We start from the raw sequence: 23,965 nt of genomic DNA, 5'->3' as shown, positions 1-23,965 counted from the left end.
TTCTTCCCAGTTTTATTGATATATAACTGGCATACAGCACTGTATAAATTTGACTCACATACATCATGAAATGATTATCACAATAAGTTTAGTTAATGGGAATGCCCTGGTGGTCCAGTGATTAGGACCCAGTCCTCTCACTGCCAGGGGCCCAGGTTCGATCCCTGGTTGGGGAGCTAAGATTCCGCAAGCTGCGTGTTGCGGCCAAAAAAAAAAAGTAAGTTCAGTTAACATTCATCATCTCACATAGATATTGTACGACATTAAAGAACTAGAAAAAGTCTTAGGATTTACTCTCTTAACAATTTTCATATATAACACACAGTAGCATTAATGATATTTATTGTACATGACATCTCCAGTACTTATTTATCTTATAACTAGAAGTTTATACCTTTTGACTGCCTTTCTCCAGTTCCCCTCTCCCCTACCCCCACCTGATAGTAACCACAGATCTGATCTCTTTCTTTTTTTTTTTTTTTTAATTAATTAATTTATTTATTTTGGCTGCGTTGGGTCTTCGTTGCTGCATGCGGGCTTTCTCTAGTTGCAGCGAGTGGGGACTACTCTTCATTGCTGTGTGTGGGCTTCTCATTGCGGTGGCTTCTCTTGTCGCGGAGCATGGGCTCTAGGCACGTGGGCTTCACTAGTTGTGGCTCGTGGGCTCTAGAGCTCAGGCTCAGTAGCTGTGGCGCATGGGCTTAGGTGCTCTGCAGCATGTGGGATCTTTCCAGATCCCCTGCATTGGCAGGTGGATTCTTAACCACTGTGCCACCAGGGAAGTCCCTGATCTCTTTTCCTGAGTTTGCTGATGAAGTATAAATGACCTACAACACGATGTTAGTTCCTGTTACACAACATAGTGATTCAGTATTTCTGTACATTTAAAAATAATCACCACTATAAGTCTGGTTATGATATGTATGATACCATACAACAATATTACATAGTTATCGACTGTATTCCCCACACTGTACATTTCATACCTAGGACTCATTTATTTTGCAACTGGAAGTTTGTACCTCTTAATCTCCCTCACCTATTTCTTTCCTCCCCCTACCACCCTCTCCTCTGGCAACTTTGTTATAATTGTTCATTTTGGTTTTTAGATGCCACATATAAATGAAATCGTGCAGAATTTGTCTTTCTTTTTCTGACTTATTTCACTTAGCATAATACCCTCTAGGTCCATCTGTGCTGTTGCAGATGGCAAGATGTTATTCTTTTTTATGATTGAGTAATATTCCATTATATATCACATCTTTTTATCCATTCGTCTATTGATGGGCACTTAGGTTGTTTCCATATCTTGGCTATTGTAAATAATGCTGCAGTTAACATAGGGGTGTATATATCTTTTTGAATTAGTGTTTTTGTTTTCTTCAGATAAATACACACGGGGAGAATTGCTGGATCATATGGTAGTCTTTTAAAAAAGTTTTGAGGAATCTCCATACTGTTTTCCATAGTGGCTGCACCAATTTGCATTCTCACCAAATGCACGAAGGTTCCCTTTTCTCCACATCCTTGACAACACTTGTTATTTGTTGTCTTTTTGACATTAGCCATGCAGACAAGTGTATCTCATTGTGGTTTGGATTTGAATTTCCCTGATAATTAGTGACGTTGAGCATTTTTTCATGTGCCTGATTGCCATCTGTATGTCTTCTTTGGAAAAATGTCTATTCAGATCCTCTGCTCATTTTTAAATCAAGTTGTTTGTTTTTTTGACGTTGAGCTATGTAAGTTCTTTGTATATTTTGGATATTAACTGCTTATCAGATAGATTGTTTGCAAATATCTTCTCCCATTGAGTAGGGCCTCTTTGTTTTGTTGATAGTTTCCTTAGCTGTGCAAAAACTTTTTAGTTTGATGTAGTCTCATTTTATTTATTATTGTTTTTGTTTCCCTTGCCTGAGGAGACAAATCCAAAAAAATATTACCAAAACCAATATCAAAGAGCTTACTGCCTGTTTTCTTCTAGAAGTTTTATGCTTTCAGGTCTTACATTTAACTCTTTAATCCATTTTGAATTTATTTTTATGCATGGTGTGAGAGAGTAGTCCAGTTTGATTCTTTTGCATGTAGCTGTCCAATTTTCCCAACACCATTTATTGAAGAGGCTGTGTTTTCTCCATTGTATGTTCTTACCTCCTTTGTTGTATATTAACTACCTGGATAGGTGTGCGTTCATTTCTGGGCTTTTATTCTGTTCCATTGATCTATATGCCTGTTTTTGTGACATACTGTTTTGATTACTGTAGCTTCGTAGTATAGTTTGAAATCAGGGAGCATGGTGCTTCCAGCTTTGTTCTTTCTCAAGATTGTTTTGGCTATTTGGGGTCTTTTGTGTTTCCACACAAATTTTAGAATTATTTGTTCTAGTTCTGTGAAGAACGCCATTGGTATTTTGATAGGGATTCCATTGAATCTATAGATTGCATTGGGTAGTATGGTCATTTTAACAATATTAATTCTTCCAATCCATGAATATGGCATATCTTTCCACCTGATTGTGTTATCTTCAGTTTCTTTCATCAGTGTCTTATAGTTTTCTAAGCACAGGCTTTTTGTCTCCTTAGTTAGATTTATTCCTAGGTATTTTATTCTTTTTGATACAACTGTAAATGGGATAGTTTTCTTAATTTCTCTTTCTGACAGTTTGTTGTTAGTGATTGAAATGCAACAGATTTCTGAACATTAATTTTGTATCCTGCAATTTTACTGAATTCATTGTAGTTTTATGATTATGAATTTTTAAAATAGGGCTCAGAACCTCAAGCTTTTCATTTGTTTTTAACCCGTATTTGCCTATCATGCTTGAAAATCAAGGGGAACACTTTAAAGATGAGTTCTGAATGCTAATTGAAAACTTGTTTTCCTTGAAAATTCTTATTTCCTTCATCTCAGATCTTCAAAACCAGTTTCTGCTTACTCTTAGGAATCAGATCTTGGGCATCAGGAAACCATTAGACACTAGTAGATACAAATTCTCAATCTTGTAGCTCAAACTCCTTTACTCTCCTGTCAAAACTCTCCTGCTTAAATTCCTCCTGTGTTTGAATGTGCCTGGAAACTGTTATATTTGTAGACATGGAAAATAAATTTATCCATTTGTACCCAATGGTGAATACTTTCAATATAGTAACTTTACTATATAGTTACATCTCTTTATTAAATATATAAGATAAAGTCATAAAAATTAATATACTTCGATGATGGGAAGGAGGTTATTTATTTAAATATTGGTTATAAACACAGTGTTTTTGAGCTGATTTTCTGCTTTGTTCTATTCTGTATTCTAAAAATAAGTTGGTAGTTAAATTACATGTATCTAACATGTTTCCATATGTAAAAATCTGCCTGGAAGTGTCCCCAGTTCTACTCTGGAGACCTATTTTGTAATTTTCAAAACTGGACAGCTACATGTAAAAGAATGAAATTAGAACACTCCCTAACACCATACACAAAAATAAACTCAAAATCGATTAAAGACCTAAATGTAAGGCCAGACACTATAAAACTCTTAGAGGAAAACATAGGCAGAACATTCTATGACATAAATCACAGCAAGATCCTTTTGACCCACCTCCTAGAGAAATGGAAATTAAAACAAAAATAGACAAATGGCACCTAATGAAACTTAAGTGCTCTTGCACAGCAAAGGACACCATAAACAAGAGAAAAAGACAACCCTCAGAATGGGAGAAAATATTTGCAAACTAAGCAACTGACAAAGGATTAATCTCCGAATTATACAAGCAGCTCATGCAGCTCAATATCAAAAAAATAAACCACCCAATCCAAAAATGGGCGGAAGACCTAAATAGACATTTCTCCAAAGAAGATATACAGATTGCCAACAAACACATGAAAGGATGCTCAACATCACTAATCATTAGAGAAGTGCAAATCAAAACTACAATGAGGTATCACTTCACACCAGTCAGAATGGCCATCATCAAAAAATCTACAATCAATGAATGCTGGAGAGGGTGTGGAGAAAAGGGAACACTCTTGCACTGTTGGTGGGAATGTAAATTGATACAGCCACTATGGAGAACAGTATGGAGGTTTGTTACAAAACTAAAAATAGAACTACCATATGACCCAGCAATCCCACTACTGGGCATATACCCTGAGAAAACCATAGTTCAAAAAGAGTCATGTACCACAATGTTCATTGCAGCACTATTTACAATAGCCAGGACATGGAAGCAACCTAAGTGTCCATCATTGGATGAACGGATAAAGAAGATGTGGCACATATATACAATGGAATATTACTCAGCCATAAGAGGAAACGAAATTGAGTTATTTGTAGTGAGGTGGATGGACCTAGATTCTATCATACGGAGTGAAGTAAGTCAGAAAGAGAACAAATACAGTATGCTAACACATATATATGGAATCTAAAAAAAAAAAAAGGTTCTGAGGAACCTAGGGGCAAGACAAGAATAAAGACGTAGACGTAGGGCTTCCCTGGTGGCGCAGTGGTTGAGAATCCGCCTGCCAATGCAGGGGACACGGGTTCAATCCCTGGTCTGGGAAGATCCCACATGCCACAGAGCAACTAGGCCCCTGAGCCACAATTACTGAGCCTGTGCGTCTGGAGCCTGTGCTCCGCAACAAGAGAGGCCGCGATTGTGAGAGGCCCGCACACCGCGATGAAGAGTGGCCCCCACTTGCCGCAACTAGAGGAAGCCCTCGCACAGAAACGAAGACCCAACACAGCCATAAATAAATAAATAAATAAATAATTCCCATTTAAAAAAAAAATGACGCAGACGTAGAGAATGGACTTGAAGACAAAGGTGGGGGAAGGGTAAGCTGTGATGAAATGAGAGAGTGGCATGGACATATATACACTACCAAATGTAAAATAAATAGCTAGTAGGAAGCAGCTGCATAGCACAGGGAGATCAGCTCGGTGTTTTGTGACCACCTAGAGGGGTGGGATAAGGAGGGTGGGAGGGAGATACAAGAGGGAGGGTATATGGGGATATATGTATGCCTATAGCTGATTCACTTCGTTATACAGCAGAAACTAACACAACATGGTAAAGCAATTATACTCCAATAAAGATGTTAAAAAAAAAAGAAATGACACATGCACTGCAATGTTCAAAGCAGCATTATTTACAATTGCCAAGATATGGAAGCAACCTAAGTGCCCATCGACAGACGAATGGATAAAGAAGATGTGGTACATGTATACAATGGAATATTACTCAGTCATAAAAGAGAATGAAATTTTGCCATTAGCAACTACATGGATGGACTTGGAGGTTATTATCCTTAGTGAAATAAGTCAGAGAACAACAAATACTGTATAATATCCTTATATGTGGAATCTAAAAAATACAACCAACTAGTGAATATAACTAAAAAGAAGCAAACTCAGAGATATCGAGAACAAACTAGTGGTTGCTGGTGGGGGAGGGGCAAGATAGGGGTGGGGGAGGGGAGGCACACATTATTGGGTGTAAAATAGGCCACAGGGAGGTACTGTACAGTATGGGGAATACAGCCAATAGTTTGTAATAACTGTAAATGGAGTGTAACCTTTAAAAATTGTATTAAAAAGAAAAAAACAAAGAAAACCCTCAAACCAACCACAACAGTGCAAGGACAAAGTTCAGCGTCTGAGGCAGCACCAAGTGGTGACCAAATGCTCTTCCACTCAGGTCCAGGAAATTACTGTGACAGGCACTGAGAAACTAGTGGTACCAGATCTGATTTTCAAAAAGAAATTGGTAATCTGGATTTGTCTGTAAATCTCCTGATTTTTAAATAAGGCAACTAATTCAAAATAAGAAAACAAAACCTCAAAACACAAGCAAAAAAAAAAATTTGTGTGTGTGTGTGTGCACACCAAACAAAAACATAGCTGTAGGACCCACTGGACCATGCCTTCCATCTTGTGAGGGGACCTCTGTTTTAGGATGGAAAGGTGGTGGGGAGGATCACTTCATATATTTCTTGCATCTTTTGGGGGCTCTCTGGGAATCTCCATCTCCTAAATGCTAGGAAATGGAAGGGTCATCAAAGGTTTTATAGGTTGTCAATGTTTGCTGAGTCGGCCTTGCTAAATTGGACCATATGGAGACAGTGTAACATGTTAAATATTTTATTCACATTGTTTACAAACTGTATCCACCTGGAAAACACATGAATCTAAAAAATAGACTATTTTACAGTCATTCACATTTTTAAAAAACCAGTTACTTTTGATGTGAAACTCTAGGATGGAGGCCCTCAGCCTGTATTGTCGTTCAGTGCCTCGTCACATGAGGCTTTCTGCTCTGGGGAAGGAGTTCTAGGGGCAGTCCACCCAGCTGGAGGTCACTAATGGCTCACCTACCAGTGACTGATGAGAAAATGTCAGTGCATACTTTAACTTGTGAACCTTCACTGGTGTTAATCCAGCATCGCTATTTTTGTCAAGGAAATATGCATTTTAGAGCTTGCGTACACATCGGTTGGGAAGACAAAACGAGAGGCTCATAATTTAATGGGCCATTACAGAGCCATCAAGACATTCCCAGTTCTATAAAGGTGTAACGTCTTGCCCACAGACAGAATCAATGAATTACGATTTTATCGTGTTGAGAACTTGAATCGTAGAAACAGAGGTGATTTGGAAATTGATGTAAGCGTCTGTCGACTCTTTGCACATCTGATGCCTCCCACCTAGGAGAAGAAGGGGAATACACTCAGCAAGAATTAAGAATGTGCCTAATTTTGTGTTACTCCAGAAGGATGGCCACGGGAGTTTTGCTGAGTGGCTAAAAAGATGTTCTGGATGAGAAACTCACTATTAACCTATGCTAAATCCAATTATGTACCAGCTTGATGGCTTAGCTCCTTTACTAATTAAGAAACTTTTCTATGGAATTTGACTTTAACAATCTAAAATCTACAGTATGTATGTCTTACCCACATCTCACCCCATCCTACTATATTAACTACAAACTAATCTTTTTTTTTTTTGCTTTGTGAGCTGCCACAGTTAACTATGTGAAAACTTTTGAGCCTTTGGAATGGGAGCACCGGATGAGCCTCTAATGGCAGAATTGGATCCTTTTTCTCTGAGCAGCACGATGCCACGGGGCACTGTGGTTCTGCAACTCTTCAGTAGGGAAGTGATGTTTGATCAGGGTACCACAAAAGATCATCCCCTCCTCCCCTTGGGTAAAAAAAAAAAAAAGAATTTCTTAAGGGTTGCTGTCATCACCCCCAAGCAGACAACAACAACTCTGAATCCAAATGTAAGCTGAGATGTGGAGAAATTTTATCAGCACGTTTGCAGGCTTTTAAAAAAGTGAACTTTCAATGTCTATTGCAATCTATTGTTTTAAAAGACAGAAATCCATAAAATGAGCTTGATGATGGAGCAGATCATAGCTTGTCTTCCTGCCACCCGTGTGCGTTTTTTCCAAATTTGTATACTAATCTTCGGTCGACCCGTTCCAGAATTCCTGTTTTATAGTAGTACCTGTGAAAGACAGCAGAAGAGGAACGTGAGGAGGGTTCATACCCTGGGAAAACAACAGCACGTTCCTCATTCCTCTCAGGTGACAGGCTGGTCTTTGGTTACCCTGGTATTTTCACACCCTCTTATCAACTTACACTTAAACCTTTCCCAGTCATCTTGAAGATTGAAACTCACCACATCTGGTTCAAAACGTGTATGTGTGTGTGTGTGTGTGTGTGTGTGTGTCTGATAGCCTGGCTTCAGAGTGATCCCCAGGGAACACTGCCAAGAATGGAAAGGACGGCGTGTCAGTTTACAAACCCTAATCCCACCTGCACCTAAGAGCCGAAGTGTTGTCTCATGACACTTTTGACATAACTCTGCCTGAAGGCTCATGGCATTTCGTGCTGTTCACTTACCTCAGAGCTCTGCTCAACTTTTCATACGTCATTCTGTCATTTCTCTTCCTTTGTCCCCACATCTTTGCCAGGGCTTCTGATTTAACCACCCGAAAAATACCTTGTTCCCTATCTTCCCATTCCAGAATGCCACAGTTTTCTTCAGGAGATAGAAGCAGGTCTCGCACAAATTCCCATAGGTGAGAGCTCTGGAGGCCTTTAGGGAAGGAAAAAAAGTTAGCTAAAAATTAAAACAGAAAAATTGAAGAGTTGTACAACTTCTCATGAACCCATGAGAAATGCTCCTTCATGGAGTTACTTCCCAAAGTGATGACCGAGCGCTCTACTTGGAACCATACCTAGCTGTGAAATGTCCTCTTCTACTGGGAACCATACCTAGCTGTGAAATGTCCTCTTCTACTGGGAACCATACCTAGCTGTGAAATGTCCTCTTCTACTGGGAACCATACCTAGCTGTGAAATGTCCTCTTCTACTAAAGTAATTACAAAACACACACAGAGACATCCTATTTACATCGACCAGCAACACTGGCTCACGAACTTTCCCTGCTCTATGGAACTACCAACTAATTCTTATAGAATTAATGAAATGACAGTCGAATGATGTTTTCATTCCTCTTTCTGAAAAGCAGTATGGTTGTACTGAGAGCCCATAGCTACAACTGTCTGGCTGGACTAATCCTACAATTATGTTTTGCATGAAAAACTGGTATTTCTCTTGTTCCATCGTATCATAGTTAAGACTGGCTCTGGAGACTGACTGGTTGGGTTTGGGTCCTGAATTCACCTCTTCTAGCTCTGTAACCAAATCTCTCTAGTTATCTTCTCTAAAATGGGTTAGTAAGTGATAAATGGAATGGAATATTTACAAATGGAATATTTCCTGCCATATCAATAAACAAAAGATGTCACAGTCATCAATGATTGCAACCCTCCAATGTGAGCCGGTGAGCCCTGAGGTAACTCAGTGCTGAAAAGGACCCCTGCCATCTAGCAGCCATCAGACTGCAGCCACTCCCTGCGGTGAGCCCTGAGGAAACTCAGGATGTGAAAATACAGGATACTGGCCCCAGATAGCTGAGGTGCATATCAAAGGAATGATTTCACTGAGCCCAGACTCTTGCATCTTCCCATACCTAGAAAAGCGCTGAATTCCTTAACTTGAGACATTTGGTTTTCTTTAATTAACAATAATCTTTATGACAGACTCTAGGTCCATCCACCTCACTACAAATAACTCAATTTCTTTTCTTTTTATGGCTAATATTCCATTGTATATATGTGCCACATCTTCTTTATCCACTTGTCTGTCGATGGACACTTAGGTTGCTTCCATGTCCTGGCTATTGTAAATAGAGCTGCAATAAACATTGTGGTACGTGACTCTTTTTGAATTATGGTTTTCTCAGGGTATATGCCCAGTAATAAAGCAGAAACTAACACACCATTGTAAAGCAATTATACTCCAATGAAGATGTTAGAAAAACAAAGAACAAAAATCAATAATCTTCTGACCTTCTGATTACCTGCTCTTTGCTGCAAAACTCCTGTATCTCCTGGCTCCTCCCCTCACCTCCTCGGAGCAGTTTCTCAGTTATCTGAACCGCTGTCTCCCGGGCTGCAGTCCTCATTTTGCCCCCCCAAAACTTAACTCGCAACTCCCATGTTGTGCATTTTTTTAAGTCAACATAAGAGTACCTACCTCATAGCACAGGTTAGAGGATTATGATTTAATACATGTTAAATGGTTAGAACCAAGCCCAGCAGGCTTGACCCTGTCCTGGGTAGATCTTAGAGCTGGGAAAGCTAACAGAATTGCCAACTCATGGGGTTTCTTTAGTATCATCCCTGAGCACTTCAGTGAGAAGGATTCACAGTAGACCAGGAGAAACAAACCCTTATTCAGAAATTTAACATGGTTAGAACATTAATTCTCCTAATACCATTTCCAAGTCAAAAGAAAGAAATTGGATTTTGATAACACTTATAACGGTAATCATCAATTTCTCTGCTATGTTCTTTGGGAAATAACGGGACTCACTCAAACACTGAGTCTCAAAGCTTATTAAAGTAGATTACTTTGTCTCATGAATGGTTTTAAGAAATGAGCAATGACAAATGGCATCTCTTACACTTACTTGTTCGACTATGACTGTGACAGTCTTGACTTTTGATGCCACTTGTTTTCAAACAACTGGAAACAGCGTCTGCAACAGAGCGATTTACAGCTGTAGGAAGGAAGCTGGAGGCCACATTCCGACCTCAAATCACACCAAATGAGCAACTATTAATTGAACACCTTTGTGGTAGGAGACAGCGTGCTGGGCTCTTTGGGAATAATTAGTAGGTTTAAGGAGTGTTTGTATTCAACACTGGGGCCCTACTGTGTGCCAGGTTCCAGGCTTTCAGCTGGAGATAGAAAGTGAACAAGATAGACTTGGTCCCTGCTCACCTGGAGGTTAAGGAATATTGGGTAAGGAAAATACAAGTGAAACACAAATCGCCATTGCGTTAAGTGTTACGAAGGAAGGAGGCCTTAGATAGAGAACGAGGCAGAGGAAAGCACCTGCTGTAGATGGGGTGGCCAGGGTGAGTCTCCTGGAAGGGAGACACTCACGCTAATGTCAGGAGGTGGGAGGGTGTTCCAGAGGGAAGGAGCCGCATGTGCAAATCCAAGCGTGGTGACCAGGCAGGACCGTGGGGTGCCCAGGCGTGGCAGTAGGGGCACCGGGCTGCCAGCAGGTCACGTGGGCGCATGGTAAGGACGTGGGATTTTATTCAAAGAGTAAAGCGAAGACTTAGGACTTTAACAAGGTCTACTTTTTAAGAAGAACCCTCTGGCTAGTGTGTGGAGAACAGACTAGAAGGGGCACAGGTAAAAGCAAAGAGAGTAGAGCTTACAAAGAGCAGAAAGCAAGGCGTGAACTCAAGGCCGAGTTAAATTAGAAATCACTCTGTAAGTCTGAGACACTCACGTTGCTGCAAAGTGTATATGATTAAAAAATAAAAGGTGGTACCAGATCACCCCTCCCTGCCCCCCACATCCACTTGCCCAGTCAGCTCCAGGCACACTGGCCTCACGGCTCCTTCTGAAACTCACGGGCATATCCCGCCTTGGGGCACTTGCTCCCTTTGCCCTCAGTGCTCTTTCCTTGGATGTCCAGGGGCTCACGCCCTCATCTCCATCTTTGCTCAAAGTCACCTTCTCAGTGAGGCCTTCTCTGACTGCCTGAGCTGGAATCGCACACGCTCACCCTACTCAACACTCCATGTGCTAGTTTTATTTTTTGCTGTCATATTCATCACCATGGAACATGTTATATATGTATTTATTTTGCTCACTGGCTGACTTTCCCCACTAGAGGGCAGGGATTTGTGTTCCCACCTGTGTCCCCCAGCACCTAACACAGTGCTGGGCATATAGTAGCTGCTCAGTAAGTATTGTGGAGCAGCTACCATACTGTACGGCACTATACTCACCTTCCCTGCTGTAGGGACATGATGCTATAACTACTGAATGACAGAATAAGTATGCTGTCCATGGAGGGAATGGTGTCCTGTGTACCACACCACTGCCCAGGGCGGCCCGTCTCAGTGCCAGTGGGTCTTGTCACTCCCTGGTGTGACAACCTGCAGTGGTGCCCTGTGGTCTCCCGCGCAGAGGCTGCCACGTTAGTCAGGCCTTTCACACATGGACCTCCACCCAGTTCTCCAGGCTTGTCTCTTGCTGCTCCCCAACTTCGTCCCTCCTTTGGGTCAGATGGTCCCAATGAGGCTTGACTTTCTCCTGCTTCCTTTGCACATGCTTCCCGCTCCCCACTTCCACCCAGCTGACCCCAGTCTCACAAAACCTCATCAGGAAGTCTTCTCGGAACTCACCCTCTGGGTTAGAGCCCTCTCTGTCCCATAGCACCTGCGTGTTCCTCAGTGTTCCAGCATTGGTCCCTTTATACCTCTACTGTAGAGGTCCATCTCGTCTGTTGTTCATGTGTACTAACAGCTGATATTAATGGAGCGCTTACTAAGTGCCAAGTGCTTGTAAGGGCTTCCCATACAGTATCTCATTTAATACCTGCCACGACCCTGTGTGGTATAATCACTATTTCCATTATTGAGGAGCAACACAGAGTTTAAGAATTTCATCCAGAGAGGTGGAGCCAGGACTTGAACCCAGAGCAGTTTCATTTCAAAGCAGATGTTCACAATTTCTGCTTCAGCATGTCTTTCATGGCAGGTGTTCAATAGATACTTAAAGAATAATTATTAAAGTTTGTTGAGTGTTTGCTACTGCCAGGTGCTCACCCAATCTCGCCCACCCTTATGATGCACGTTTCTTACTCTCCCATTTTACATATAAGAAAACAGAGGTGTCGAGTGGCTGGGGGTCTCCCCGGAGGTCCTTCACTCACGGGCTCACGAGTGCTGAGGCACAGTGTGCTCTCTGCAGCAGGCATGGGAGGGACATCACGAAACAGGTCCCAGGCTCTCCTCTCAGGGGACTTGCACCCAAGTGGGAAGGAACGTCCAGTGAACAAACACAGCCTATTTCAGTTGGTGATAAATGCCATGGGGAGGAATGCAGCGGGGTGGGAGAATAGAGGTCATGGTGAAGGGGCTGAGCGATGTTGCAATTGTAATAAGAGCGAACAGAGAAAGCTCTCGGACAAGAAGATGCCTGAGCAGAACGGAGCGAGCCCTGGCGACGTCTGGGAAGCACGATCCAGGTCATGTGCCTGCCCGACATCGGAGCTGAGATCGCATGTGAACAGCCCGGCATCAGGGCCCTCAGCCCTAATAACTGCCGTGCATCATTCTCTGGAACAAACAATGACACGAATGCGTGACTTCAACTCTCGGGGTCCCTTCGGCCTCTCCTCCTCCCTTAGCCTGGAATTGTATTGATGTGGGAAAACGGGCCCATGCACACGGGCCAAGCCACAGTGAATGCTCAGGTGAGATCAGCTGACAGTGGGGTTGCTGCCAGGTAGAGAGAGGTGAATGCAGGTGAGCAGGGCTGACGGCCGGTTGATCAAGACCGAGAAAGGGTTCTGCCCTCCTATCTGATCCAACGTCACGCTCTGCGGCATCACCTGCAGAGAAGACCTGGCCACTGTTTTAATTTAATCTTTCAAGAAGAGAGAAAACAAATGGAGTCGTCAGGACAAACACAGGGGAATTATTAACTGGTGACTAGACAACAAGCTTTCTCTGAAATGCCAAAATGGCAGGAAGTGGAAGAGTCACCCTTTTAATTTTTATGCTTTCTCCGTGTGCTTTGGATGGAAGAGATTTGGCTTGATGAGATGAACACGGGATGGGTCAGCACGGGGCAGGGCTGTGGGGATGGTGGGGGTTTCCCCTTGTGGGTCTTGCCAGAGATAAATAACCCTGTTTTATCTGTTCCTAGTCCTCAGCGGTGGCTTTGAGTGTAGTCACGGCTCGGCTCGGCTGGAGGCCTTGCTTGGCGGGTGGTGGGGTGAGGGTGTTAGTGGGGGCAGCGGGGCTGAAGCCATCAGTGCATGGACACGTTGAGGCAGCTTCCCAGATCCAAACGTCCCCAAGGTCAGTCTGAGGTGGTGGCAGCAGCAGCACCCTGAACCCCCCCAAAACTTCTCTATGGAGGTCCACAGTGTTCTGGGGGGCAGCTCCCTGCCTCACAACGATCTTCCTCTTCAATGTGCCCCTGCAGCTGGGCTGTGCCTGCCTCAGGGCGAGTGGGGACATGGCCCGGGCTCTCTGCTGTCTGTGGGATTTGGAGTGGTTTGGTTGCTTTGAAACTGGAGACTGTTAAAATGTGGCCAAAGGATATGTTCTCAGTCGTTGATTGAAATCGTGGTCTGCTGTCCTCCAGAAGCTGGGTGGAGGCTGGCGTGGCAGTTTCTGAATCGAGCTCATCACACGCACGTCCCCATGATGCTAGCATTCAGCCATAGAGCCTGCACCCCGTGCCAGGGGCAGGAGATGCCCAGTAGCAAAGCCAGGCCCGTAGGCTTTGTCCTCTGGTGCTTCTGCGGTGGAGGTGGGGAGGGTGTGGAGAGGAGAGATCAAGTGCAGAGGGGCTGGGGTACTTCACTTGGGCCAGTTCGGATGGTTTCCTAGCTGGTCAGGCCTGGGCCCCTTCAGCAGGTACTAAGTTGAAAATCTCCTGTTCTCTGAACCATTGTGGAGCTGGGCCCAGACCCAGAGGAGTCCTGAGTCTTAGGTCTCAACTGAGTGGACAGCAGAGTGAACAGCAGGGTCTGGGAGCGTGCATGCATGTGTGTGTGCACCTGTGGGCATGTGGTGAAGAACATGGTGTATAAGAGCATAGACTTTGGAAGATGAGTTGGAATCTCAGCTCGGCATTGACTTGTAACTTGTGAGTTACAGCACCTCCAGTTTCCTCAGATGCAAATGGGGATAACATTACTATCTAGCAAAGTTATCATGAGGATTAAATAAGTTAATGTAGGTAGAATACTTGGCCTGGCACTGCGCTGGGCACATAGTAAGGGCTTCACAAACCGTAATAATAGCTATTAATCTTATAGCTATTTAAGATGAATGGGAACACTGCTTAAAGCCCCAGGATGCTACTTTGTCCTAGGTGGCCAGGCCCCTGAGCCAGGACCTTGGCTTGGGTCTCAGTAACTAAGAGCAATCATCATCATCATTTAAAAAATGAAAGCTCCAAAGTTCCCTTTCTTAAACCTTTTCCGTCTGCAGAAGTGAAACCGTGAGTGTTAATTTTCGGAATCAACAAGGCCATTTGAGATCCTCCATTACCTTATAATTATAAACGTGACCTGCTTAGGGAGCTCAGATTCTTTGTAGACATTATCAACCACAAGGCCTCTAGTGGTTAGTAATTATGATTATTATTGCTAAAGGGTACCAGTATTTGGAGCATCTACACTGCTGGTACAGGCCAGGCACTTTGTATGTACTGTTACCTGAACTCCTCACAACCCAGCGAGTGTCCCACCATTTTAAAGACAAGGAAACTGGGTCTGGGGGAGGTTAAGGAAGCCACAGACTGAAGCCCCATGCTCTGTCCACCGCGTTTCTCCTGCCATCTTCTCCTAGCCTTTACTGTTTCAGGTCATCAGACGTTGAGTGTGGTCCCACAAGAACATCAATCAAGCCCACGTGCCCAACAATAGCCTCAACACGGCCTCGGGCAGCTTGAACTCAGTTACTTACAGTCTTTGATGGTGGCCTTGGTCTCTTCAGGGTCATTAAAAAAGGAGTAACCTGGGAAAGAAAAAGAAATCCACAAACCATGGCATACAGTCCTGGTTTCCCCAGCCAGGCCAGGAGGGGAGGTACTGGGGAGAAGGGGAACCACCGTGCCCTCTGCAGGGTACTTTTATTTCAGAAGGAACCTTGGAGACCACCTGGCCTTTATAGGGTCACCCTGAAGCCACCCCTGAGAGATGTAATCTTGTTTTTTTTTTTTTTGGCTGCCCTGCGAGGCTTGCGGGATCTTAGTTCCCTGATCAGGGATGGAACCAGGCCCCGGCAGTGAAAGCACAGGGTCCTAACTACTGGACCGCCGAGGAATTCCTCAATCTCCTTGTTTTTAAAGGCCACCTGGAGAGAGCCCTGGGCCACGCATCCCAGCAGCTTCTAGGCTTTTCTGAGTGGGCCCTGGGAGTGAGTTCTGGCTTGGGACCAGGAGGCCTGGGCTCCCAGCTGGGCCGGATCACTGACTCCTGTGTAGGCTTGCCCAGTCACCCTGTCTCCGGGCTCGTGTTCCTTACTGGCAACACGTGACAAAAACACCCCTGCCCTCCCTGCTGGCTCTCAGAGTCTATGATCTGGGATGTGATCTCTAATCCCTTGGGGATTTGAACGCCTGTTACATGCGGGTCAAAGAGGAAAATGGACACGGGAGGCTGCAAGAAATGCAGAACCCGACACGAGGATTTAAAGAGGAGTCTGGAGACGGTCGGCACCTTGGTGGTCTCTGAAGAGTGGGGCGAATCAAGAGTTTCAGATCACATTTTCACGTAGCAGCTCAGGCCAAAGGACATCTGCTTTCTAACTTGGTGTCCAATGTGAGGACTAGTTTCCATTTACTGAGAAGACAGGAACAGGGCAGAGTTGTGACTTGATTCCTAGGGCCGTTGTTTCTAGGAATGATTGGTTCTGGTCAGCCATGCACTCTCTTCCCTCTTCCCGAGAACAGGAGGGGGTGACGGGGGATCTTCCTCTCCTGTGCTGGGAGAGCCACCTCCGCCCTCCACCTCTCCTGCCGACTTCGCCTTCCAGTGACCAGGGCCCTCATGCTGTCCCCTTGGGATGGTTCTGAATGGAGCCCCCAGCTCCTCCCTGAGCCTCTGTGATTTGCTCAGACTTGCCTCCTTTTAGGGAAGGCCTGCTGAGTGGAAGCCACTGCTCCTGGCAGGTCACTGTCACTGGCGATAATCAAGCAGAGACTGGATAACAATGGACAGCAGGTCTGTTTGTCCCTTCCTCACCCCAGGGGGACTATGGCTCCCAGGGCAGAAACCAAGCAGTGCCTGAGATCCCCCCATCCTTAGCTTTCCTGCTCTCAGGCACCCGTGATGGGGGAGATCAAGGGGAGGGCAAAGAATCATAGAGCTGGAAGGTACTCTGAGGGTTTCCGCCCAAATAGGAATCCCTGCCACGGCACCCCCATCAAGCAGGGGGCTATTAGACTGCTTGCTTATCTCCAGTGACAGGGAGCTTCCTACCTTAGGTATCTTTTGAAGCTGCCTTTTAATTAATTAATTAATTAATTAATTAATTAATTAAAGATTTTTTTGATGGGGACCATTTTTTAAAAGTTTTTATTGAATTTGTTACAATAGTGCCTCTGTTTTACGTTTCGGTTTTTTGGCCGCGAGGCACGTGGGATCCTAACTCCCTGACCAGGGATCGAACCCAAACCCCCTGCATTGGAAGGAGAAGTTTTAACCACTGGACCACCAGGCAAGTCCCCTGAAGCCACCTTTTTAAAAGAAGGTGCTAACTTTTAGAAAGGTCTTTCTTAAAATTGAGCTGAGATGTGTTTCTTTATTTTTAAAAATTTCTCCCTCTTGGTTATATTCATGATGACAAAAACAGTTGCCATTCATTGTATTTGTGTCCTTATTTGCTGTGCCAGATAATGTTTCACTGAATCCTGTCAAGAAGCCCAGGGAGGTGTGTATCATAGCCCCACCACAGAGGCCGAGACAGTGGAGATTCAGAGAGGTTAAGCCATTTGCCAGAGGTCCTGCGGCTCCGAAGTGTGAGAGCCAGGGTTGGAACAAAGGTCTTTCTGATCTCACAGTCCTTGCTTTGTACTGACTTTCCATGAATCAGCCCTGTTTGTCGTGTGACCTTGGAGAAGTCACTTAACCATTCAGGACCTTCTGGACCTCAGTTCCTTTCTCTGTGATATGGGGATACAGAATTGTATGTTCTCAAAAAATGTTTCTGGGTTTAAAAAACCTGTCCAGCAACATTCTACTCTTGCAGGGCATGTTGGTGTTAAATAATGCTACTGGGGCCACCTTGCGGCCATTCGATCCTTGACCATTAGGAATGTGATAAAAGGAAATGACAATTAGTCGGACTCCTCTGGAAACAGGGAAGGGAAAGGGTCTAGTTAATTTTCTTCTCCTTCTGCTTAATAAAATGTCAACCAGAAGTCTCTTTTTGTCCACCCTTTATGGTTAACAATCTTTATGAACATAATAGTTTGTTGTATCAGCCTGGTTCCTGGGCGGTCCTTGAACGTGTTTTAGTTTTCCTTTTGTTTCTTTCTTCTTCTTTTTTTTAAAAAAATGTACTCAGCTTGCTTCCTTGTAACTCACTCTGTTTTACCTCCAATCTCTGATTCTAGCATGCTAGAGCTTCTGGGTACAGAAAGGTCTGGTTAGCAGGGGATTTGGTTTAACAGAGAGTTGCAGCTAATAAAATTTCACCATGTGAGTCATATGGTAGGGAAGGACCTCAGAGGTCATTTGGTCCCAATACTGGGCCCTTGTCCTCAAAGCCCAGCCCTCTTGGCACTGACCTTGCGAGCGTATGTTCTGGAGGATGAAGTACAGGTACTCCCCGCAGACACCAGCTGCCTCGATGAACTCCTCCTGTGTCATACTGCACAGCTGCAGGCCGCTGATGTTGAAGTGGCAGAAGGAGATGCAGTTGGCATCCAGCTTATACTGGTCGCAGCAGAACTGGAGCCATTCCCAGACGTGGCGCTTTGTCCAGTACTCAGGGTGGACAGACGTCCAGTAGGAGTCACAGGCTGCACCAGGAAGAGAAAGTGAGGGATGACAGCCAGGAGAGGATTAGAAGTCCCTCGAAGGAGGCTCTACTTTACTAACATCCTCATCCTCTGTCCAATGAGTTGAAGGGGCCTCCAGCCCCGGGTTTTTCTGCTGGGGTCCTGGTCACCTTCTGTCCTTCAGCGAAAACCAGGGGGGACTGGATCCTATGAGTGGCCTTACTGGCAGAAGAGGGAATGATGGGGCGAGAGACCTGGTCATGGCTAGGGAGCGCCTTGAAAGGGGGGAACTAGGGGAGAAGGAAAGAAAAAGTCCCTTCAGGTATTTGGTTTCAGACAACAGGACATCAAGAGCGTAGCCTTTAGAGCCTGATAGGACTGGGTTCAAATCCTGGTTCTGCTGCTTTCTACTTGGGCAAGATCCACAGACATTTAAGCCTCAGTTTCCTCATCTGTAAAATGGGGATAATATGCTCCACTCACAGGGCTGTTCTGGAGTTTGTGGTTAACGCCTATAGACTATATGGTGCATAGAAAATGATCAATCAATTCAATACTTATTATTGGGTTGGCCAAAAAGTTCATTCGGGTTTTTCCACACCATTTTACAGAAAAACCTCAAGGAAATTTTTGGCCAACCCAAACAAATGCCTGTGGTGTGCCAGGCACCATCCGAGGCTGATCTGATTGCCTCTGCTGTTATGGAAAGCTGCCCAGCACTGGCTGTAGGTTTGTGTGCTGCCCCTGGCCATCTTGTGCTGAGGGCCTTGGGCTGCTGAAATGTTGCCCAGGCATCTGGCAGACCTTGGATGACCAGGGCAGGCTCCTCCAGGGGAAGGGGGAGGTGGAAGTGTTGGTTGTAGTGTTGTTCTTGTGCTTTTGGTGCTGTTTTGAGGAATTTCTATCCAGAGGGCAGATTCCCTTCACTCCTTCGGTGAAGGCCCCTACGCCCCAGACAGAGGTGGGTGCCGTCCTGTCTGGGAGGCTGAGAGGAGGCTGCGCCTAACCCAGGGGCAGAGATGGGAGCTCAACAGACTGTCCCAACGCCAGGAGAAACCGAAAGGGCGGCAGATCTGCTATGGAAGATGTGAGGTACCAGGTCCTTGGTCAGGTACTTTGACATAAACAATTCTTGCCATTGCCATTCTACTCATTCATTCATTCATTCAAAAAGCTTCCGTTTCCTCATCAGTAAAATGGGGATAATGATAGCACCTACATCATAGGGTTGGTCTGTGGATTAAATGAGTTAATACATGTAAAAGTATTTAAGGTACTTAGAACAGAGTCTAGAAGATTACCACTGAACACCTTCTATTTGTGAAGCAACAAATTTTGAGCTGAGAATTCATGATGAATGGGAGGTTTGGTCCCTGTCCCCCAGGAGGTCACAGATGAGGAGACTGAGGGTGATGGAAGTCTTGCCCAAGATCCCACAGCCAGTGTGGGGTAGAGGTGGGACGTGAACCCCAGTCTCACCTTGAAAGCCATTACTCTTTCCGTTCCATCATGCTGGTCCTCAGAGGTCAGCACAGAGAAGAGATCAGACAGTGGAGGCAGACACAGAGCCAGAGAGAAGGAGGAGGGCTGAGGAGAAAGGCAGGGAGCAGAGGCAGGCAGGGGTGACTGGCTCAGGCTGTGTGGACAACAGAAAGTGTCTCTCACGAGTTACACCCCACGGCGCACGGCAGCGAGGCTGTTATGATTCCCCCTTTAAATGCTGCATTGGCTGCCCCTGTCCCCAAAGGAACTGTGGCGCTTCTAATCCCAGGCGGGAGATGGCTTCTCTGCCCCTAAGCACCCCCTGTGTGTTGGCCAGGCTGCTATGTGCCCTGATCTACATCAGCTCTACTTCCTCGGATTTCCCCCTAAAACGTAGATGCCTTCCAGAAATCTCTTTTCCCACCGTGAAGTGGATTGAGGTCAACCTTGAACACTAGGTTTGCTATAGACTCGAGCCCTTGGACTCTTTAATCAATAGAAATTGATAAGAGGCCAGACGAGGAATTCAGGCAAGGCTTTCTTGGGACTTGTGCTGCAGCATGAGGGAGTGAGAACAGATGCCCTTGCTTGATCCCCGAGGAGGGTCAACCTGGTCCCTTAAACAGGGGGAGGGTGGGGACGAATTGGTGGGTCAGGCGGGAGGGGCGGTTTAGGTGATCTGCCCACCCCCTTGGTGGAGCTGAGCGCAGGAATCATGTGTAGGACCCGGCTTTTGCTCCAGCGCCTCAGAAGTGGAGATTGGGTTTTGGCCTTTTTGTATCTTATCGTTCATCATTTGCCCCAACTGCACATGTCTGCAGTTACTTTTAGTCCCTCATAATGTTTTTCTTTGGTATTTTGTTGTTGGAGGACATGTTTGTCCAGGTGCCAGCACTGCTGCAAAGGGTCCCAGGTCCCAGATCTCAGGTTTGTTTAAATTTAGGGTTTTAATCAGAATTCTATATGTGTGTGGGTCAAAGAGTTGATATCCGGCCAGGATGGTGGAGGCTGATGTCGTGGCCTCTACCTGCTGGATGAGGAGGGGCGCCCATCAGCCGCTGGGAGTGCCAGGGTCTCCTGGGAACACCTGGCGGCCCTTCCCCCATCTGGCTTGTGCTTTCACGTGCCAAGTTCTGGCTGGAGTAAACCCGGGACCTCCACTTCCCTGGTATTCCCATGAGAGATGTTTATGAGCCTTGAAATTCTTCCTCCCTGGGTCCCGAGCTGAGCCCCGCCGGAGATGCCTATCGGGGCGCTGCCCTTGCAGGGCACACTTCATTTCTTCCCATGGAGCGGGTGCGCCAAGTCTCCGAGCCCCTCCCCTCTCTCTTCCACCCCCAAGTCATTTTCTTTGGCTCTGGGAGAGGGCCACGGCCATGTTGTTTCTAGAGGCCAGCGGGGGCCTAAGGGATTCGGAGAAGTGTCACTGACACTGGGAAGGGGTCACCGGCGCAGCCTCCGTCCCCTCGGCTCTCTCTCCTCGGCCGCTTCCCCGCAGAGCAGGCTTCGCGTACGACTCCTGCCCGCCCCCCGTGGGAGGCCAGAGCCAGGGCCAAGCACGGCAGGCTCTCCTCGCCGGCGGAGTCCTTCCCGAGCGCGAGCAAAGTAGCTGTTCTCAGCCAGGTGGAGGGCGAAACGCCAGCATGGAGGGAAGCCTTTTGGCCGTGCTGTGGTGCCAGGGTCCTGATCTCACAGGGGCGAGGAAGGCCTGCTCCCTCCTCCTCCTCTCCACCCCCCCAGCCCTCCTGCAGCACTGCCCCCAGCTCAAGGTCTTTGCACAGGCGCCTCTGGTCACCTAGGGTGCAGTTCCCACCTGTCCTCTAAGTAATTGCTGCTCGTCCTCAAGACCCAGCTCACTGCCCCTCTCAGGGAGGCTTGCTGTCCCACAGGGGCGCGGCCAACTCTGCCTCTTCACCCTGAGTCAGGAGGGCGGGGAGCTGGCCTAGCCCCTGTGGGTGTTCGGGAGGTGAAATGACCAGCCAGGGGACTGACACTTAATATCGTCACCTCACAGGGAGGAAGCTGAAGTTCTGAGAGGTTACATGACTCAGGCCACGCGGCTGGTCGGTAAGGGGGTTAGGCCTCCACCAACTCTTCCACCTTTGGACGTGGGAAGTTTGCATCACCTTTGCCTTACTCTTCTTGGTTGACAAGGACCAAACTGGACACACATCTGGAAGACTGACTCAACAATCCCGGTGAAGGTGTATATATATAAATATATTAAAATATATGCACATAGTTTATATAAATATTTATATGGTATGTGTATGTATTGTTATATATTTTACATATTACGTGTATTTATTTATATATATTACATATATATATTATGTATGCATATAATCTAGGTTTGCAAAATCAGAAGCAGGACAGAGAGACTGTTGATGACAGTGTTTGAATGACATGGAGACCCTTTCACTACTCGGAAGAGATGAACTCGGGGAAGATAAAAGACAGGGTGATACACCCAGAGAATATATTATCTTTAACAGGTTGTATTGTCTGGAAATGTAAAGTGTTTGCGTCAATGTGTCTACTGTTCACAAAATAATTCAGGCTTTTTGGAGAAGCTGAGCTATGAGGCCCTTCTGCCTATGTTTACCAGTTGGGTACGGATGATGTCCTGTACCTGGTAGACTTAATCCAAAGGTCCGCAGGCCACGATTAAACAGCAGCCTTGGCCAGCTCCTTTGAAGTCGGAAGTAGGTCAGGACACTTGTTTAAGGGCTAGCTGCACTGGGAAGAAGAATTAAGGGGCCAAAGGGAGTTTTCAGCAATTCTGGGGGCAAATGCTCACAACCGATGCTATAACCTGGGATGCAGTGAAATTTGGAGGGAGGCCTTAAGTTTTGGAGCTGGCTGGCACACTCAGATTCCCACAGGGTCAGCAGGTTATGTCCATGCCCAAAGTGGCTCCCGATGGGGACAGTGGGAATGGGCAAGTTCATGCCGAGTGGACAGTGGTGGCCCAGCTCCAATTGGCTGTTGCCAGGGAGGAAGGTGGGCCCTGTGTTGCCAAGCCCAGATTGCTATGTGAAATCTCATGATTTTTAAGTGCCGACTTATTTAATTTTTAAAAACCACTCTGAGGGTCAGTCAAAACTCTTCCACAGGCTGGCTCACTCCTGGCAGTGACTTTGTGAGGAAGAACTTCACAAGCTTCTGGACGGTTGTCTCCTTCAAGACTATTGTTTACAGTGGGCATGCGAAGGCTTTTAAACTTTTTTAGTCGAATAGTATTTTCTTCAAATTGAAACTTCTCTGGAAAAAAGCAGTGCTGCTTTGCTGGGAGTTAAGGGGAAGGTACTATATGGCTTCCCCTCCTTAGCCCCAGAAGGCTCCTTGAAAATCACTGTTCTAGAACTTGAAACCAAGGCTCCTGTTATTTGGATTCCCCCTAAAAGCTGAAAGGGTGTGTGATCTCACACTTAGTGGTCCTGCCTCCTAGGACTCATCAGCAAAATGGGAATACTAGGACGTACCCCATAATGCTGTTAAAAAGATTAAGTGAATCAATACATGGAAAGTGCTTGGAAAAGGACAGGCAGGTAGTAAGCGCCCATTAAATACCACCCATTTATACTTGTTAATACCGGGGCTACTCTTACCACTACATTAATTGCGTTTCCTCAACTTGTTAGCTGTGCAATCCTAACAAAGTTTCCTAACCTCTCTGGACCTCAGCCTCCTTCATCTATAAAACAGGAATAATAATAGTGCCTACCTCTTAGGGAGTTTGCTACGAAATGGAAGAGAAATGATGCATGTAAAGAACTTAGCCCAGTTATCTGAACGACAGGAAGCTTTCCATATGTCACGTGTAATTAGTTATTATTTAGGGATGACATTTGTTCTCAGGGAAATGAGGCCATCTCCACCGGGGCCTCAGTCTAGCTGAGGGACAAGCAGAACAAAGCAACCCAAAACTCAGTGAGAGCGAGGCAGACAGTCTGGGTCAGAGGAGGCCTGAGTTAGACGGACTGGACCATAATTAGCATGATTTATTAGCATCAGGAATTGGGAAAGTCTTTTGCCTGGAGCAGCACTGAAGAGGCCAGTGAGTGGACTGGATAGCACCGGGCACCATCGATTGTGGCTTTGCCACTGAAAGGAAGGACTTTATGAGGAGAGATCTGAAATCATATATTGCCTCTAGGTTTCCCTCATGAGCTGGTCTAGCCCCATCCAATAGTCCTTCTTGGCTTTTCTTCCAAGCCTGTGGAATGATTTAGACCATGAGGTGGGAAAAAAAAAAAAAGCCTGGAGCAGTGTAAGAAACTGGGTGGAGAAGAGACGAGAAGGGCTGGCTGGGTATCAGCAAAGAGCGGAGGCCGTGGGCGTGTGGTTAGAAAGGGGCAGAGA

At 45.7% G+C, this 23,965-nt stretch overlaps 1 protein-coding gene across 2 annotated transcripts in view; it reads right to left on the bottom strand.

The window, feature by feature from the left end:
• Window positions 1-6,216: 6,216 nt before the first annotated feature.
• ELF5 (E74 like ETS transcription factor 5) overlaps window positions 6,217-23,965 on the bottom strand; it is a 29,637-nt gene continuing 11,888 nt past the window's right edge. For both annotated transcript variants that reach the window (XM_007181055.2, XM_007181054.2), the window contains exons 3-7: window positions 17,906-18,139; window positions 15,079-15,129; window positions 10,035-10,103; window positions 7,897-8,092; window positions 6,217-7,498 (exon numbers count right to left, since the gene is read on the bottom strand). In XM_007181055.2, coding sequence (XP_007181117.1) covers window positions 7,402-7,498; window positions 7,897-8,092; window positions 10,035-10,103; window positions 15,079-15,129; window positions 17,906-18,139 — 647 coding nt within the window. In that variant the 3' untranslated portion in view covers window positions 6,217-7,401. The remainder of the gene's footprint in view (window positions 7,499-7,896; window positions 8,093-10,034; window positions 10,104-15,078; window positions 15,130-17,905; window positions 18,140-23,965) is intronic.

This window comes from Balaenoptera acutorostrata, chromosome 9, assembly GCF_949987535.1.
Source record: "Balaenoptera acutorostrata chromosome 9, mBalAcu1.1, whole genome shotgun sequence".
In the NCBI taxonomy this organism is placed as follows: domain Eukaryota; kingdom Metazoa; phylum Chordata; class Mammalia; order Artiodactyla; family Balaenopteridae; genus Balaenoptera; species Balaenoptera acutorostrata.
Note: the sequence above shows the minus strand (reverse complement) of the source record. Positions and strands in the feature narration are given on the sequence as shown.